We start from the raw sequence: 19,054 nt of genomic DNA on the forward strand, positions 1-19,054 counted from the left end.
GCCCTAAATGCTTTATTCTGGTATACTTCATGCTTAGAAGGATCTCCCCAGAGCCTTCCCTTCTCCAGGTTGTGCAACCCCAACTCTCTCAGCCTGGAGGTGAGATGGGAGGGGAGGTGGTCCATCTCGGTGATTGCTTTTGTGACCATCTTCTGATCCACTCTGTCAGGTCCATGAGGGTTTTTTGTGCTGAAAACCCCAGAGCTGGTTGCAGCACTCCAGGTGGGGTCTCACAGGAGCAGGGCAGAGAGGGAGAATCTCCTCCCTTGACCTGCTGGTTGCTGCTCTTTGGATGCAGCCCAGGATTCAGTTGGCTTTGTGTGAGTGCACACTGGTGACCTGTGTGCAGCTGTTCATCCACTAGAACCCTTGGCTGTCTTTCAGTGGGGCCACTCTCCAGTCTCATCCCCCAAAGTGTTAGTATAAGCAGGATTACCCCATCCCAGATGGAGAATGCCACACTTTCATAAATTTCATACAATTGATGATTACTCAGCCCTCTGGCCTATCAAGGCCTCTCTGCCTTGGAGGGAGCCAAGAGCATCTCCTGGTTTAGTGTTGTTGGCAAAGTTACTTACTGTAAATTTGACTCCTGCAGCCAGATAATTTATAAAATGTGGTGTTCCTTAGTTTATGGTTAATCAGTTTTACTGGCCTGCAGCAGTGCTTTGTGACCATTTGTATGTCCCATTACTTAGCCTCCAGAGGTACTGTGCTTTCTGTGTTCTCAGGGGTGTTGGTCTTGGCTGAAATAAATAGTTTGCTACAACTGTTTCTCTTATAATTGGACATAGGACAAGTAAGAAGTTCACAAGGTTCCCTTTGGCCAGTTGCCATTTATTGCAGATGTTGTGTACCATTTAGAGATGTTTTCCATTTTTTCTTCAAAAACTTCATATATATATTCTTGTTAATCATATGGTGGTCATAACATTACTATCTAAAAATGAAATTCTGTGTTTCCACTAGCACTGGATTCGCTTGGAGATTTTTCCAGATGTTCTTGTTCATAGACTAAAGATGATAGTGGACCCTGCAGACAGCAGCTACATGCCCTCCTTAGTTGTAGTTTCAGGTATGTGTATGTTCTCTGAGAAATCAGAAATATTTTTTTTGCACCCAACAGCAGGTGTTTATATGTTTTTTGTTAACATAGTCATCTGTTTAGCACAGCCTATTTGTGACACCAAACACCATATCCTAAAATGTTTTTCATTCTGTGTTTTGTTTTCTAGGGGGTAATTCCTTAAATAACCTTATAGAGCTAAAGACAATCAATATAAATCCTACAGACACCACAGTGCCTCTACTCAGTGATTGTACTGAAGTAAGTGAAGTTCGTGTGAGAATTACTCTTGTGTGCAACAGAAAAATATTGTGCTGCAAGAGATAGATGAAAAGTATTGTTGTGATCATTAAAGCCTGGTATTTTATTTTTCTTCTTAACTTAGCAGTATTTCTGGCAAGTTAGTCAAGTTGATTATTCTAAAAAGTTTTACCATAATCACAAAGTAATGCTATAATAGACTTAGATATTTTAAGGGGTTTTATGTAAATCAATATACCTGTGAACCAGTAAGACATTCCAATGAACTTAAATTTTGGGGATAATTTTAGATAGCAGTTCTGATCTTTTCTAGCAACAACAAGGAGAAACGCATAATGAATTCTATGAGATTGGGAGTGAAATTTCTTATATGATTGAGGCCATATGCTAATGATAAAGCATGAATTATTTAGAGCTGAAATGACAAGCATTTAAAGTGACAGATTCATTTTCCTAAAGTGACAAAGTCAAGCAAAAGTTCTAATTCTTTCCTATGTTTTATGAAGTTACATAGAACCCAAAAGATGTCAACAGAGTATTTTTATTCTTAGTACCACAGATATATTGAGATTGCAATCAAGCAGTGCAGAAGCTCTGGCATTGATTGCAAAATACATGGCCTCAGCATACTGGGACGCATACGTGCTGAAGATGAAGATTTGGCTGCAGTCCCTTTCCTGGCTTCTGATAATGAGGAAGAGGATGATGATAAAGCTAACACTGGGAGGTAGGTAACTGCAGTGGTGAAGGCAGGGGGTGGTAAACAACCTTAGTGTCTATATATTCCTATAAGTCTGGAGATGATTGGAGGAAGAACACATTAATTAGGTTGAATGGTAGTAAAGAGAATCAAATCTTAGGATCTACATACAACTATACAACTCCAATAAACTTTCTCAATAAGTACGTTCTCTGAGATGATCACACTGGTGAGGTGTAACAATTTGTATGACTCATTCCCTTTTGCTGTATACTTGGGGTTGGAAACTGAGCTAAAAACTTCATGTGCTTATATTTGATACTTGCTATTTTTTTTCTCCAACTGTAATAGTGCAGTTTGAGTCCTGAAACTGTTCCCAACTGTAAAAATCAGTAAATACAGTAAAAAGGTGCCTATGCTGCAGCATGCTGTTTGCTAAACTGACTGTTTTTCTTTTCTCTGTATGTTTAGTCTTGTTAGAAAGAAGGCAGCTGGGCTTGAATCAGCAGCTACCATAAGAACCAAAGTTTTTGTTTGGGGACTGAATGACAAAGACCAATTGGGAGGGCTAAAAGGTTCCAAGGTAGGTTGTCTTCACATTAAAGTACAAGAGAGAAAAAGTGAAAAATAAAATGTACGAGTTACACAACTGAAAATTAGCTACAAAGATTAGGTTTTGGTGGCTTTTTAGTGTTAAGACATGTAGATGTCTGCTGGGTGGAAAATTGGAGAAAATTTGCATTTTGGTTGGTACTCTGAACTCTGGCTTGATTTTTAGCAGCCACTCAGTCATTTGTTTTAGATGATAATGAAGTAATTGTTTAAAAAATGTGTAACACTCAACATATTCTGTTCCTGTTGAGTTTGCATGCCTAAAATAAAACTTTTGGTGAACTTTATGTATTATTTGTACAATTACTTGGCAATTGTACAGTAGGAATTTCAGCCCAGTGTGCAGCCATTTACATGTAATTTTAATATAATACAAGGTGAGATAGATCCCAAATGCTTATCAATTTAAAATGTCATTCATTCATCTGATAATTATGTTGAAAGCATTTCTTCAGTTGATGTTGTGAAGGTGTACAGTATTGTATCCATAGAGTACCTTGAAGAAACAGGAAGTTAACCTTTCCTGTATTCTTCAGTTTTATCAAGAAAATGTCAATAAAAGAAAGTAATTTATATGGCCTTTCATTTTTCTCAGGTTTTATATTTATCATAGTTTCAATATTAAATTTTCTTAATTGGTTTTTGTCCTTTGCCTGGTGTGATATTAATTGGCATGGGTGAAGCATCTGAAAGTACCTGTTAGATTAACTGGTTTATCACTTAAGAGCTCTTCTTTTTAGAGTGTAAAACATTGAAGTGAATTGTAATGGTTTCTATTTCCTGCCTGCTCCAGATCAAAGTCCCTTCCTTTTCTGAAACCCTGTCTGCCTTGAATGTTGTGCAAGTAGCTGGAGGATCCAAAAGCCTTTTTGCAGGTAACATAAGTTTAAAATAAATGTAATTATTAGAAACAGATTCGGAATTGCGAAACACTAATGGTGTTTCAAACTGTTTTCTTCATTTTAGTGACTGTAGAGGGTAAAGTGTATGCCTGTGGAGAAGCCACAAATGGAAGGCTGGGTTTAGGAATATCTAGTGGAACTGTGCCTATTCCCCGCCAGATTACAGCTCTCAGCAACTATGTGGTAAAGAAGGTGGCTGTTCACTCAGGTACTGACTGTTGCTGTCCTTAAATACATAAACCTAACATATTGAGCCTGAAAATAGTTCCTTTGCAGTTTTCTTGGGTGCTGTGATGCCCTAGCATATCAGATTTTTTTTTTCCGTATAAATACATGTTATTGAATCCGGTTGTTGTATACAATGTCAGATTAAATCTAATGGTTTTATTATTAAAATCTGTGAATTTAGACCATAGAAGTTTTCTTATTTGCTGGAAGGTCACTTTGGTGTTTCCATTTGGTCTAAAAGAGGGTGTTTTCATTTGTAATACTTCCAGATTGTGGGTTTGTTTTTCTCATTATTTTTTCTTGCACCTCTGAAAATAGTAAATTGAGTGATTATTGGTGTTTTTGTTTTTTTTTTTTTTTTTAATGTGCCAGGAGATATACTGTCACAGAAGTTTATTTTAAATTAAATCACATAAAAACTCCAAAGAAAATAAGTAATATCTATAGAGCTGAAAGGCTCATACAGTTTCATTGTAGAACAGCAATGTTAAATTGTTGCTAAGACCTGCTGCCTGCTTGAAAGCTCAGAAATGTAAATTTATGTTTACAATTTCAGGTGGCCGGCATGCTATGGCATTGACTGTTGATGGAAAGGTGTTTTCGTGGGGTGAAGGAGATGATGGAAAACTTGGTCACTTCAGTCGAATGTAAGGATACCAAATTTTTTCTGTATTTCAGTAGAAGATTTGTGTTAAATGTTACAGCACAGCTGACCATCACTATTGACAACGACAGTATTTTTGATACAGTAGGAATAGAAAATTGTTTTATACAAGGACTTTTTTTTTTCCACAGTATATTGCAATTTATGGTGCAGCATTTGTAGAAGGCTTCAGCCATTTAGAAAGGAGGCATTCAATTAATATAATAATTAGAAAGAGGGATACAGTCTTGACTAGTATTTTCAAATTTCACTGATGAAATTCCATACTTTTGGACATGCAGTATTTGTTTGCTTTTATAAGGTATGGTTTTCAGAAGTGCCTTGAGAAGTGAAACCTTGGCAATTTTGTATTTCTGAGCTGTAACAGTTCATAACTTAAGCTGTCATTTTATAGCCTTTTCTTTAGGCTTCAGTTCACAGACTTGTTAGCCAGAAATAAACTTCTTCCACTTTTTAGTAATAGTTGTTTAATCTTCCACAGGACAGCTTTAAAAAAATTGAATTTTTTAAGAGTTTACTTTATATGTACCCACAGAACAGTATTTTGAAAGAAAAAGAAAACCTGATAAACAAAGCCCATTGGTAAATACTTTTATCATTCTGATATATTTTGAGGACCTGCCCATACAACATACAAAATTAAATCAGATGGTTAATATGTTACAGGAAATAATTTTTTATAAGGCTGGGTCAGACTAACGAGAAGGGAAGTCCAGATGAGAGCAGTATTACTGTTTCTTGCTCAGCTGACTCATGTTTTATGTAATTTTACTGAAAGTGAGATTTGGAACTCTTGGGTATTTCATAGTAGCAGTACTTCCAGATGCCATGCATAATTTTATAGTATCTTATTAGTGGTTCTGGTACACCAATATTAGGAAATCTTGAGTTGAATTTTTTTTTTTTTGAATTAAGAGAACACTGCAACCACATGAAGGATAAATGTTAGCAGTACTCACATAGAAGTCTTAACAGTAAATTCTAGTTCTGATTTCTCTGCTGTGAGGAGCAAAGTTGGGATGGGAATGTCATCTCCAAATCTTACTGTGTGTCCTCTGCTAATAACTCATTTAGCTTTGGGCAGTGACAGGAAATTGGTTTTCACCTTCTGTTATGTGCTGTTTAATTGATTGATGGTGTTGACATTTTGAATTTCTCACCTAAGTTTGGCAGCATACATAAAATATTCTTTAAATAAAATTTGAAGTACCTTAAAATAGTGTAAACTTTAGATTTATCCTCCTGCTAAAAAATATGTCTTGAAATCAGCGTGTTGCATACTGCTTTATCTTGAGATTACTGTTAGTGATTAGTTACACAATGTGTATTGCAACAGTTGAAGTATATAGTGTGGCTATTTTTTGATTAACACAATGGGTTTGTTGTTCATTTTCTCCAGGAACTGTGATAAACCCAGGCTGATCGAAGCGTTGAAAACCAAACGCATCCGTGATATTGCCTGTGGCAGTTCCCACAGTGCTGCTATTACCTCCAGTGGGGAGCTGTATACCTGGGGTCTTGGAGAGTATGGAAGATTAGGACATGGGGATAATACCACACAGCTGAAGCCTAAGATGGTAAAATCAATGTTTCTTGTTTCTAATGAAATGCAAATGTGTTTAACAAATGATAGCAGCATGAAGCTGAAGTAGCAGAAAACATGAAGGCTGTATGAAGACATTTTTTTGGAGTGATCTAAATTAGGTTTTGGTACCCATACATTTAGTGAAAGTAAAGCTATTTCAGAAAAGCCAAAAAGATCCAGTCTCTTTCTTAGGAAGTGATGTAAGGTGACAAGTGCTGGTTTCAGCATTCATGTCCTGCATCTGCTTTGATACGTAGCTGGAAGCTGCCATGTAGCAATACTGGATTCTGAGCACGGCTGGGTAGTTCTTTGCTCAGGCTGGACACAATGACTGAGATGAGTCATAAGACCTTGGACATACTTGTAAGGTTTTAAAGCACAATTTCTTTGAAAAATTCTTTCTTACTCCTTCTGTTTTGTAGGTTAAAGTGCTCCTTGGCCACCGAGTCATTCAGGTTGCATGTGGAAGCAGAGATGCTCAGACTCTTGCTTTGACAGATGAAGGTAGGAGTATCTTGTTCCAGAAGCTTTCTAGCATGTGGGAATACTGTGATCATTGTTTGACCTGCAATTTGATGTTTGTTAGGTTTGGTGTTTTCTTGGGGTGATGGTGATTTTGGAAAACTGGGCCGAGGAGGAAGTGAAGGATGCAACATTCCTCAGAACATCGAGAGACTGAACGGCCAAGGCGTTTGTCAGATTGAGTGTGGTGCACAGTTCTCATTGGCACTGACCAAGTCAGGAGTGGTATGGACATGGTATGTTACATTTGGCAGGGAGTATTTACCAAGCAGTTGCTCTGTGCTGTATTTAATGCTTTTTTGACTCCATTTGTGCCTTACCTGTGTGCTTTTTCTTTTAAACTGGCAGCACTTCCAGGCGAGCTGCATCCATTCAATCACTCTAACACTGTAGCATGCTTTCCTGTTTGCTGTACTCTGTTGGAATGCCTGGCTCCTATTGAATTAGAGGCAGAAAGGGAAGATAATTTCTTCTCTTGGCCACTGTGAGACATGTAAAGGAATGTTAAGAGTGGAGAGGAAAAAAAGAAAACATGAGAGCCATAGCTTGGACTATGAAGCCTACAGCTAAAGCAGAGACTTGAGAGAGTAAGGATGCAGGAGAGTAAGGAAGTAAGCTGAAATTCAGAGCAGATGGGAAGAACTTCCTTGGGAACACAGGAGCACAACAACAGCTTGTGGCTGCTCAGAAGGCCACTGAGTTGTCAGTAACGATGCCTTGGAGCCAGAATTGGTATGAGATGATCACTGAGAGCTTCTCAGATATGTTTTTTTTTTCTCCTGTTTGCCTGCTTGCTTCTGCTTTGTTTTGAACACAGATCTGCCTTTTTGAATTTATAAACCTTTTTGTAAAATCTGAGAGCTTACTGCATGGCAGGTCAACTTCAGAGCACTAATCAGATCAAGGTCTTACCCCATCCTTGTGTAATAAGACTGTGACCTATTTGATGTATATCAAAAATAAGTAGACTTAAACAAATCATTTCTGTTGTGTTGTCAGCAGTTGCTAAATAACACAAAGAGAAATCCTCAAAACTTTCATTTTTTTAAGTTACTACTGTTGTTAAAGGGAAGAGAAGTTTTTAACAGAGATGTTGTTTTCAGAGTGGCCATTGGAGACAACTTTTTTCTTTTCTCTCCGTCCATTTTTTTTGTAGTGACAAAAGGAGCAAGAGTAAAGGTAATTTGACAGTGTTTTTTTAAAGAACTCATGCCAAAATTCTTGTTTGTTCCTTCCTTGTCCTAGTTTTTCTCAACGCTGCTACGTCTAGTCAAAAATCTTCAGCTATTTCATGACATTACAAGGAGATTTTCTCTCTACAAGGAGATTTTTGGGGCTGTTTCAGCTGGGGATGGCTGAATTGCTTTTAAACTTCTATTCTTCTTGAATTTTTTAATGATTTGAGGAAAAAAATCATGACTTCTGGGTTATAATTTTAGGTAGATAACAGTACCCTCTATCATGTTTCTCTCCAGCCTTATATAACCTTTCTTCAGAAAAATTGGTGGTGAGCAAAAGAACCAGAGTCAGTGGTTACTAAAAACATAGTGGAAGAAAATCAGGGTATCAAGGTTTTTTTCTTCTTTACTGACATTCTTGGTGGAAGCATTTTAAGGTGTTTAATTTTGTGTATGCTATTTTTTTTTTTAGTGTGTATGCCATTTGTGTATAACAATTTCGGATGAATTTAAATTATGGAGACCTCAGAATCTATATTGAGGTTTCCAACAATTGGAAAAAAACCTCCTCAATTCTGAAAACATTTTAGTTCCCTGTGTAATTTTTCTGTCGGAGCAGACTTAGGTTAAATGTTTTGTTGTTGTAAGGTTTATCCTCAGTTGTTAAATATTCCCAAGTCTTATCAAACCACATGAATTTTGAAAGTGTTTTATTATTGCAGTGTTTCTGAAGCAGAGGAAATTAAATGTAATACCAGTTGCTTTGCATACAAAAAATAGTCATAATAATGCTCTTCTGTATTGAGGTGAGAAACTACAGTGTAATAGAACTGCAGTTATCCTCATTCTTACGCCTTTGGGACTCAGTTTTGAAGCATTTGCTAGCTGGTGTGTGTATGTGTGTGTTTCAGGCAGTGATATATGAAGTGTATTCAGTTGGGAACTTGCATTAGAGTGTGTAAACAGTCCAGTTGTTCTGAGTGCTGCCTTTACTGTCTGTTGCAGGGGTAAGGGTGACTACTTCAGGCTGGGCCATGGCACAGACGTGCACGTGCGAAAGCCACAGGTTGTGGAAGGACTGAGGGGTAAAAAGATTGTCCACGTGGCTGTGGGAGCACTCCACTGTCTGGCAGTGACTGACACTGGACAGGTATGTTGTGTGTCACCCTCCTTTCCCCCATGCAGAAAGGAGTAAACTGCTTAGGAAGGGAGGTAAAGCAGTATTGGTGCTGATTAAATGAAATAAAAATTACTAATTTTATTTCTTTGCTTTTAAAAGTCTGGCATAAGTATAAGCACAATTGTCATTTACAAAGTATTGGTATTTAAAATATTAGCATTGGAGTTGAAGTATTTTTGTCATAGTAGCTTTTGTAGTGTTTTCCTTGAATTATCTCATGATCAGTTTTCTGCCTCTTACTCTGGACATGCAGCAGCAGCAGTCAGTATTCTGGACAGATTTTTCAGCTTTATCATAATACTGTTTCAGATCTCCAATGTAATTACTAGGCAGTTAATTCTTCTAACTTTCTGTGAACATTGAGTCATTTATGAATCAACTGATCAATTATAATTTGGCAATAATTTATAAATTATCTGATAAAGGGCTGCTTTGATTGTTTTTTTTTTTCCTTTTAATGTATGATAATGCCTGCATTATTTAATGGAGGGGGGAAATGTCACCAAAATAGATTGTCCAAAGTGTCCTAGATTACTAGCACAAGTCACAAACATTCTTTCTTGGGATTTTTAAGAAAGCACTTAGTTGAGATAAGCAGTGAAGCCAAGTAATATGTGGAATTTTTTCCTGGCAGGTTTATGCTTGGGGTGACAATGACCATGGGCAGCAAGGCAATGGAACTACCACAGTCAATAGAAAACCCACTCTTGTCCAGGGCTTGGAAGGCCAGAAAATCACTCGGGTTGCCTGTGGGTCTTCCCACAGTGTAGCATGGACAACTGTGGATGTAGCTACACCATCTGTTCATGAACCTGTCCTTTTCCAGACAGCGAGGGACCCTTTAGGTGCTTCTTATCTTGGTTGGTATTTGTTGCCTTACATTGTTTTTCTTTTACTGCCATTGGTGTGTTTGTTTTGTGTGTGGTTTAGTAGGTGATAGAAGAGTAGAAAATAAAAATGGTTTAGAAAAAAATCACAGAACAACAAAATGCACTTCTGGTAAAAAAATAAAAAATAAAAGCCCAACCAAAACTCTTCATTAAAGTGGAACTTTTAAATTGAAATGCAACATGCTTCCTCAAACACCCTAAGGAGTTTCTCTTTCTGGAGGTAATAATAGATGAATGCTACACTAGTATTAATCTTACACATTACCTCTTGTTTCTAAGGTAAGTGAATTAAGAATTAGGGAATCAAAACAGCAGTGTTTTGTGTTGCATATGAAAGCATCAAACATCTTGCAAATTAGGCTTTTTCATGACCAAAGCAATTTGTACCTAATAAATATTCTTGTTATTTTAGAATGTTTGTGTAAGTAAAACTTGTTTTAGGTGTTGATCACTAAAATATTTCTGTCTGTTATTGCCTTAATTCTCAAAAGTGAGAAACAAGATTAAATAGTATTTTATGAAAGCCCTTGTTGGAAAGCCACAGTATTAGCTTCAATGTTGTAACTGAAGGCACTGCAGTTTAAGATTCTCCTGTAGACTTAGTTTCAGTCATATCTTCTGATTTAACAAGAAATTAGATAAACCATGTCCTTTTATGTGTTATACCATTAAAAACTGCTTACCTTCTCTTTCCCCCTGCCTCTTTTTAGGTGTTCCTTCAGATGCAGATTCTTCTGCTGCCAGTAACAAAATCAGTGGGGCGAACAGTTCCAAGCCTAATCGCCCTTCCCTTGCTAAGATTCTGCTGTCGCTTGATGGGAATGTTGCCAAACAGCAGGCATTGTCTCACATACTGATAGCATTACAGATCATGTATGCCAGGTAGGCATGGAAACATTCTTTCTGTTGCAGAGCAAAAGATGACATAGCTTACCATCTATTAGGGACTCTTGAGTCAGGTATAAATTCTTCTGACAAGTGTGAATTCCTCAGGATGGGCCTAAGCTTCATCTAAATTTTCTTTTGATGCTGATGTTAGCTTTATGTTGTTATGTTTAAAAAAGTTTCTCTTGTTTGGGAAAAAAATCATTCATTCAGAAATGCTCAAGTAAATAATGTAGAAGTCGTGTAAGAAAATCATGATGGATGATATGGAGGAAGCAGTAGAGGGCAGAGTGGAAATAGCAATAATAAAAATTTGCAGTGCTATCATTGTTAGTAGAGAACAGAGTATTTGTGCTAAAATTTATAAAGAGAAACTCATGTTAAACGTCAAAGAATCAGGCCCAAGGGAGAATAACAATAAACTACCCTCTAGATTCTACAGCTTGGAAAACTTACCTTATTTTGTTAAAACAAGCTAATAAAATTTTTCAGCAAACAGGTTTATGTTAATCCATCCTAAATGATTTCAGGGATGCAGTTGTTGGAGCATTGATGCCTGCGAGTATGATTGCACCCGTAGAATGTCCCTCTTCATCACCAGCCCCCCCATCAGATGCCACTTCTGCAGGAAGCCCTGCAAATGGGGATGAGTGTGTTCTTGTGGGAGATATCGAGGAGAGGCTGAGCCCAAACCCGTGGCAGGACAGGAGAGGGGAGGTAAAGTGTCACATTATTTTTTTCATTAGTTTTTAACTGTAAAGCTGACAAATATCTCAATTAGTCCGATTGTAGCAGAGATTAAAATATTCCTTCATGCTCTAATTTCAGGACTAGGTTCTCTGCACATGTCAGACTTCAAAAATACTAAAATTTTAATGTAAGATCAGTTTTGAACTTTCAGAAAGCATTGTGTCATTTAAATGTTATCGTGATGATTTCTAGCAATATTTTAGAGATATTGAGTTCATTTTACAGGAGTAAAAAAAAAAGTCAAGAATAGCAGAATATTTGACCATTATTTAATGAAATTTAGTTGTAAACTTAAATAACTGATGTAAACATGAAGGCCTCAATGAAATTCTACTATGTTGATTTCTAACTGCTAACAGAAGCAGAAAAAAGAAAAGGCTTGCTACTGAAGAGGTCTTTTGCATTTATGAACTTGATATGTACTTGATATGTACTTGAACTTGATATGTATTTACAGGACTTGCCTTCTGCTTTGTAGACTTTTCTGCAGGCACTGATGTTTTTTTTGTATGTTTTTGTAGCAGCTGGCATTGAGGGGAGTGTTTGCTGTTTTATGCACACTAGGAAAAAAAATAGAAGCTAAAAATACAGGCAGTGAATCTGTTGGTTTTGAACTTATGGCTGTTATTAAATTGCTGCTGTCTTTGAGCACTAGCCCTTCCAGTAAGTAGTTATTCTTAAAGGTTTTACAGTGTCTTGTTGAAGATTTCATGAGTTATTTGTTCTGGCTAGGTTGTTCCTTCAGAAGATGCTGTGACACCATCTGCTGTAACTCCCTCGGCTGCTGCTGCCTCTTCCCGTCCTTTCATTCCAGTCACAGATGATCCTGGAGCTGCCAGTATTATTGCAGAAACCATGACAAAAACCAAAGAAGTAATGTTGTCATTCTACTCTTCTCAAAACTTAAGTCCTTACCGTGCTTTTCTTAAGTTCTTAGTTTTTTCTGGTTTTTGCACTTTAAAAGTAACTCTGTAAATGACTGCATTTTTAAAAGTCTGTGCAAAGGCAGAGGGATGTTGGCTGTTTGTTTTGTAGGATGTGGAAAGCCAGAGTAAGGTGTCTGGCCCGGAGCCGCAGTACTTGGATGAGTTTACGAGTCTCCTGGTACCAGACGACACGCGAGTCATGGTTGACCTGCTGAAGCTTGCGGTGTCCAACCGAGCGGGCGAAAAGGGAAGAGATGTTCTCTCAGCTGTGCTGTCTGGCATGGGCACAGCTTACCCACAGGTCAGCTCGTGTTTCTGTTGCATGTTAACCGTGCCTTTTTTATTACTGGGTTGCTGAAATAGTTTTATGACATGGAAGTGCAGATTGACATCCTGAGAAACTTATTACACATGAAACTTGTTACACATGCTTAAATGCATGTGAGAGTTAACTGTTTTAATGGAAATATTATGTGAATATGTGCATGCGCTGCAGATGTCAGTAACAGACTAATTTCTCCATTTTTCATGCTGCAATTAGACATTAAGATAAAATGTATTTGTGTATTGACCAAGTGTCAGTGGGTATCGGAATGAAGCTGAATTAACCAAGCTCTGTTTACTCCATTTGTAGAATATTAGTGTAAAAACTTCCATGATGTTTTTTTTTTTTGCATCTGAGTTTATTTTTCAAATTGATGCAGTCATTATTACTAGCAAAAAATGCTTTTACAATATTGTATTATTAACAATACAATAAATCTTCTGAACTGTTAAGATGTAACCTTTTAACTCATAATTTTCCTAATGAGTAACAATACATTTTTTTAAGATTTCTAAAACTGTTACTCCCCCTGCCCAATTTGAGATGATTAGCTATGTATATTTATGTTGGATTTGAGTTTTCCCAGTCAAATTATGTACACACTGTATGTGCACTTATACATTAATTCTGGCTTTCTTTATCATTAATAGTGAGTAACTGAAGAGCTTTGGATTTGTGTGGGGTTTTTGTGTTTTGGAGCTAGAATTTTTATTAGAAACTCTTAAGATTAGTACCTTTGGCATTTGCTCCCTAAACAGGGTTTTACAATATTTCATACTAGTTAAATATTTATACCTTTCCATGCTGGTGTATGCTCTATAGCTTAGATATAATAGTTTGCTTTTTCTGTAAGGGAAAACAGTTATTTGTGTTGTCATTTACTTACTGAAAACTGAAGTTTTTTGGCCATTAGTTTAGGAGTTTCTCTAGCTCTAACAGTACCAAAAAGAGTATTTTTGAGTTAATATGATGGTTTTGAATCAGATTTCCAAAACCAAGTTATTTATTTTAAATTTGGGAATAATGGTAATTTGCTTAGATTTCTTGGGTTAATCAAACATACAGTTCGTAAAATGTGTATTTTTCTTTTCTTAGGTTGCTGATATGTTGTTGGAGCTTTGTGTCACAGAACTAGAAGATGTAGCAACTGATTCACAAAGTGGTCGCCTCTCTTCACAACCAGTTGTGGTAGAGAGCAGCCATCCATATACTGATGATACATCTTCTAGTGGCACAGTTAAAATTCCAGGTACAGAATTCTTAGAGTTATGTTGCTAAGATTCAATTATTTTTAAGCCTGCCTGCATTAAGTTCTTCCTTAGCTTACAAAAATATGGATTGAACTTTTAAAGCCATGTTGCTATAAAAAATTATCTCTTGAAACTGATTTCTTACATGCTGATGAAAATCTTGGTTCTATATACAATGTACATTTCCGAGTTCACTGGGTGTGATTCCAGTTGCATATCATTGCTGTTCTTCATTCAGTTATGAAGCTGAGGAGGACTGAGTCTTTTTCAGGTTCAGTAATTGAAAACTCATCTCCTAGTCTTGAGCAAGGGAAGTACTTCTTTGTTTTAATGATGTCTTTTCATTTAGCGCTACCATCAGTAAGGTACCTATTACTTACCAAAAGTTACAGACAACAGAGAGCTATCTGCCTTAACTAGTAAATAGGCCTTTTTTGTCTTTTGCAACTTTAGTTTTGAATGTTCTGGTATGGCCCTTTGTGTGCTAGCCCCATTTGCACATGATTTAAGCCTTGCAATACAGAGAAATTACAAGCAAATAATGTCATTAAATCAAAACAAGTTTTCTTATTAATGGGCACTATGGCTTCCAAACAGCTGTTTGATTTCACGTGCGTTTCTGAAATGCTGCATTTGTCTGTGATACTGATTGCTGTGTTGAAATGTGTGAACTCTTTGTTGCTGTTCAGGTGCTGAGGGGCTGAGGGTGGAGTTTGACCGGCAGTGTTCCACTGAGCGGCGTCACGATCCACTCACCATAATGGACGGCGTCAACAGGATTGTGTCCGTCCGATCAGGTGCGGGGAGAGAGGGCTTTCCAAGAGTGTCCTGTGGGATTCACTCCTAAATGCTGAATGAAATGTGCCCCTGCTTCTGACTGACTTCTTGTTAGGGATAGGCCAGTCAAAGAGAGGAAAACCTGTGTAATTGATAACTGTCGTTTAAATGAAAAAGTTCTGCAGGATGTTGATACAAAGACTGATCTTGTGTCTTTGCATATGGAGAATCTCTGGGAAGTATGTGTTAGGTAGTCCAGTTCTTCCAAAGAGCGGGTGGAGTACAGAATTCAGTGTTTAGCACCACTGCCAATGTGTGTGAATTTCTATATAATCAAAGTGTATTTTAACAAATTGGAAGAGGATGCTTATTTTGCTAGCTTTTTCCTTTTTCAGGTAGTATTAGAGTCATACAGTCATTAGATTCATACAGTCATTGGATTCATACAGTCAAGACAAATACTCTTCTGCTGTCAAATGTCCAAAATAATAGCTTGGTGCTCTTCCTTTCTGTTTCCTGCTCTGGCCTTTGTGTGTGACACTACATGAATTCTTCACATCTTTAATCTTGATATTTCTGATTTAATTTTTAGTCACTATTAATTTCTAGTAGGTTTTGGAGGAATATTTTTAATCTCATCAAATTTTGTGTTGAACCTGCCCATACACTAGAATATGTGCAAGGGTCTCAGTAGCTACTGCCTGTGCAGTCATAATGTAGGCTTTTCATGTTGACCCATTTTTTCTCAAAGGTGTTTCATTACTGAGATATTTCTGGTTGCTTCCTGGTTGGAAGCTGTAAAGCTTTATTTAATGTACAGGTTATTATATGTTTTTGTAATATGAAAGATAATTTGAGAATAGGGCAAGGGATTTTAGTAAGCTCTTACAGTTGCCTCCTGCTTGTGGTACTAGGCTATCTGCTAGCAGTGCTAACTGAACTTTTTAAGACTTGGTTTTGAACTTTTTAAGACTTAATGTATCATCTTTACATTTATGTTCGTGTACTTTATGTAGCTTTTTTCCTTGAATGCCTTTGTGTGATGTTTGTACTTTTTAACCAGCTGCTGTTGATGAGTGGCTCTGTATTGGCTCAGGCAGTGTAGCTGAGCATGTTTGTCTGGCCTGCTCTAACAGGTCGTGAGTGGTCAGATTGGTCTAGTGAACTGCGAATTCCAGGGGATGAGTTGAAGTGGAAGTTCATCAGTGATGGGTCTGTGAATGGATGGGGATGGCGATTCACAGTTTATCCTATCATGCCAGCTGCAGGTAAGGTATCACATACAGCATTTACAGGAGGCTAAGAGTAGATGTTATAGTTTGCTTTTTACACTGCATTTACTGCATGGCATTTGCATGCCAAAGTTCAATAGTTCATTTACATTTATACTTACAAAACATTTTCATTCATACTTAAGAAGCATTTTCAACTGAGTCCTGAGAGGGGCACTTGTACATAGAGAAAAAAGAATAATATTTCATAGTCACTCTCGTTTGCCTCTTCATCAGTGAAGAGGGGATACTTCTGGGACACAAGTCATCTGAAATTTTTGAAAATCCATCTGTTTTAGAATTATGTAAATTAGGTCATGAAAGTGTATCTTTCTTCCTGTCTCTTCAAAGGGAAGTAGAATAGATAACTCATGCAGACAAGCCCTCAAGAGTGCTGGTTTTGGTCAAATACGTCCTGCCTATGTTCTGTTCTTATTTCAGTCCGAGGACAAACCTTCCCCAGCTTTTTTTTCCTGTTGTTCCTTTTTGTTTCTTGCAGGCCCTAAAGACCTTCTCTCAGATCGTTGCATTCTTTCATGTCCCTCAATGGATTTGGTTACGTGTTTGTTGGATTTCCGCCTAAATTTTGCTTCCAACAGGAGCATAGTTCCTCGCTTGGCAGCCTCTCTTGCAGCTTGTGCTCAGCTGAGTGCCTTAGGTGAGTATAGTCTTAAAATGAGGTCTGTTTTTTTGAAGTTATGGTGATTGTTTTAAGTAATTATGTTCTTTGTGTGCTTATTTCTTCTTAGCTGCTGGCCACAGGATGTGGGCCTTGCAGAGACTGCGGAAGCTGCTCACCACGGAGTTCGGCCAGTCCATTAACATCAACCGGATCCTAGGGGACAATGAGGGAGAAACAAGAGCTTTGGTAAGAAGGCAGTGGTGCTCTGCTCTTCACATTTTTCACTTTAAGATTAAAGTGCTAGCCCTGATGTACAACATTTTTTGTGTTCATGGCAAAATAGGAAACGGGCAAATTAATAGTCTTCTTGCACAAGTCAGCAAGTCTGTACAAAGTATTCCAGTTTAGAAAAGAAAAAATGGCTAATTCCAAGACTTAACAGGTGCACTTTCTGAACTGCCAGAAAGGGGTAGAAATAATTTTTTTTGAACAAGTGGATGGAAATGGTATTTCACACAGGTAGTTGTAGGTTGGGAAGTTATTTCTGTTTTGTCACAGTCATCTAAATAATGTACTTCCTGTAATGCATGCACTATGACTAACTTTCTAGCTGTGTGGTGTCTCTAGAGTTTCACAGGGAGTGCTTTAGCAGCTTTGGTTAAAGGTCTCCCAGAAGCTTTGCAGCGACAGTTTGACTATGAAGACCCCATTGTGAGAGGTGGCAAACAATTGCTCCACAGCCCTTTCTTTAAGGTAATGGAGGACAATCAGTAAAGAACACATTAAAATAGTTGTGGGATTTTTTTGAGATATGCTGAGCTCACTTAGTCCTATATCAGTAAGGTTTACTGACAAAATCAGAATCCTGCTCTAAAAGGAGAATCAAATACACAAAAACATAATCCTGGTTCTAAAAGGAGAATCAAATATGCAAATGAAAAATAAAGACTACTTAGCTAGGCAGAGAAACTCAGGAAAACATTGTGTAAGCACACTTTTGTTAAGTGATTTTTGAGTTTTCCTCATAAGAGTGTTGTATATTCCTATTTAGTTTAGTACTCTGAAGGTTTTTTTTACATCCAGTTGGAAAAAAATGAAAACGTCTTAAAAATTAACAAGTTGAGGAATTCTAGAAAAGAGCCAGAAGAATAAAAGGTGAAAAAGCCTTCTTTGTAGTATAAAAATGGAACTGAGAGGGTGTACCTATCTTAACAGAAAGAAAATCTTAAAAGTTGAGGAAGAAGTAATATGTTGCTCACAATATTAATCTGAAACTTTGATTTTAAATTGAGTAAAACTGAAAATCAATTGAAAATTCATTGAATTGTAGAAAGGAGACTTAGTTTAGAAATGGAAGGTAAAATGTCAAGCACATAGGATTTGATGTGGAAAAGGTGATTAATCTGGGAATGTTTTTCACAGGGAGGTTATGAAAATTTTTGGATTGGAAGAGGAGATTAGATACCTAACCATGTGAGATAGTGGGGCTACACTTGATGTTACCCCATCCATGAGGGTAATGAAGATGGCTCTTCATGACTTTAAGACTATTAAAGTCTTTGAGACTGTTCAGGCCCTACTATGAGCTGTTCATCTATATCCAACGCTTACTGATTTTTATTGCATATTTTTGATACCTCTCTAAAATGTTTTTTTTTTATTATCTGAAGGTGCTTGTGGCTCTTGCTTGTGATCTGGAGTTGGACACACTCCCTTGCTGTGCAGAGACACACAAATGGGCCTGGTTCAGGAGATACTGCATGGCATCCAGGGTTGCTGTGGCCCTTGATAAAAGGACACCCTTACCTCGCCTTTTTCTTGATGAGGTACTGCAGGAATGCTTCAAATGGTTAATGGAACATGTGAAAGTGTCTTATGTAAAAAGATGCAATGGGTTTGAGTTATTTTATGCCATTTATGCCATTTTACTCCTATGTGATAGGAGTAATTGATAACATGCATAATATTGTTTAATGCAAAATATTTCACAGGTGGCAAAGAAAATCCGAGAATTAATGGCAGATAATGAAAATATGGATGTTCTTCATGAGTGCCATGATGTCTTCAAGAGAGAGCAGGATGAGCAGCTTGTCCAGTGGATGAATAGGTAATTTCTTTCAACATTACTGGTTTGGTATTGTGATACTTTGTTGTACAATGATACACTGCCGTTTTTGTGACTTTTAAAAAGCTGGTTTAAGATTTTGTTTTGCATTTTCTGCAGACGACCTGATGATTGGACACTTTCAGCTGGTGGCAGTGGAACCATTTATGGTTGGGGTCATAATCACAGAGGACAGCTTGGTGGAATTGAAGGAGCAAAGGTCAAAGTCCCAACTCCATGTGAAGCTCTTGCCACCCTTAGACCAGTGCAATTAATTGGTGGTGAACAGACTCTGTTTGCAGTGACTGCTGATGGCAAAGTAAGGATACAACAAATGATTGCTTATCAATGCTCTC

At 37.4% G+C, this 19,054-nt stretch overlaps 1 protein-coding gene across 3 annotated transcripts in view; it reads left to right on the forward strand.

Moving 5' to 3' along the window:
* Window positions 1–19,054, forward strand: part of HERC2 (HECT and RLD domain containing E3 ubiquitin protein ligase 2) — a 102,000-nt gene that overhangs the window by 63,313 nt on the left and 19,633 nt on the right. For all 3 annotated transcript variants that reach the window (XM_038151738.1, XM_038151896.1, XM_038151816.1), the window contains exons 54-78: window positions 970–1,075; window positions 1,236–1,327; window positions 1,879–2,054; window positions 2,499–2,610; window positions 3,433–3,514; window positions 3,606–3,749; window positions 4,326–4,416; window positions 5,833–6,010; window positions 6,441–6,522; window positions 6,605–6,776; window positions 8,724–8,868; window positions 9,533–9,758; window positions 10,499–10,670; window positions 11,204–11,390; window positions 12,156–12,296; window positions 12,459–12,650; window positions 13,770–13,923; window positions 14,614–14,721; window positions 15,838–15,969; window positions 16,472–16,630; window positions 16,722–16,840; window positions 17,222–17,347; window positions 18,265–18,420; window positions 18,586–18,701; window positions 18,819–19,017. In XM_038151738.1, coding sequence (XP_038007666.1) covers window positions 970–1,075; window positions 1,236–1,327; window positions 1,879–2,054; window positions 2,499–2,610; window positions 3,433–3,514; window positions 3,606–3,749; window positions 4,326–4,416; window positions 5,833–6,010; window positions 6,441–6,522; window positions 6,605–6,776; window positions 8,724–8,868; window positions 9,533–9,758; window positions 10,499–10,670; window positions 11,204–11,390; window positions 12,156–12,296; window positions 12,459–12,650; window positions 13,770–13,923; window positions 14,614–14,721; window positions 15,838–15,969; window positions 16,472–16,630; window positions 16,722–16,840; window positions 17,222–17,347; window positions 18,265–18,420; window positions 18,586–18,701; window positions 18,819–19,017 — 3,567 coding nt within the window. The remainder of the gene's footprint in view (window positions 1–969; window positions 1,076–1,235; window positions 1,328–1,878; window positions 2,055–2,498; window positions 2,611–3,432; window positions 3,515–3,605; window positions 3,750–4,325; window positions 4,417–5,832; window positions 6,011–6,440; window positions 6,523–6,604; window positions 6,777–8,723; window positions 8,869–9,532; window positions 9,759–10,498; window positions 10,671–11,203; window positions 11,391–12,155; window positions 12,297–12,458; window positions 12,651–13,769; window positions 13,924–14,613; window positions 14,722–15,837; window positions 15,970–16,471; window positions 16,631–16,721; window positions 16,841–17,221; window positions 17,348–18,264; window positions 18,421–18,585; window positions 18,702–18,818; window positions 19,018–19,054) is intronic.

This window comes from Motacilla alba, chromosome 1, assembly GCF_015832195.1.
Source record: "Motacilla alba alba isolate MOTALB_02 chromosome 1, Motacilla_alba_V1.0_pri, whole genome shotgun sequence".
In the NCBI taxonomy this organism is placed as follows: Eukaryota; Metazoa; Chordata; class Aves; order Passeriformes; family Motacillidae; genus Motacilla; species Motacilla alba.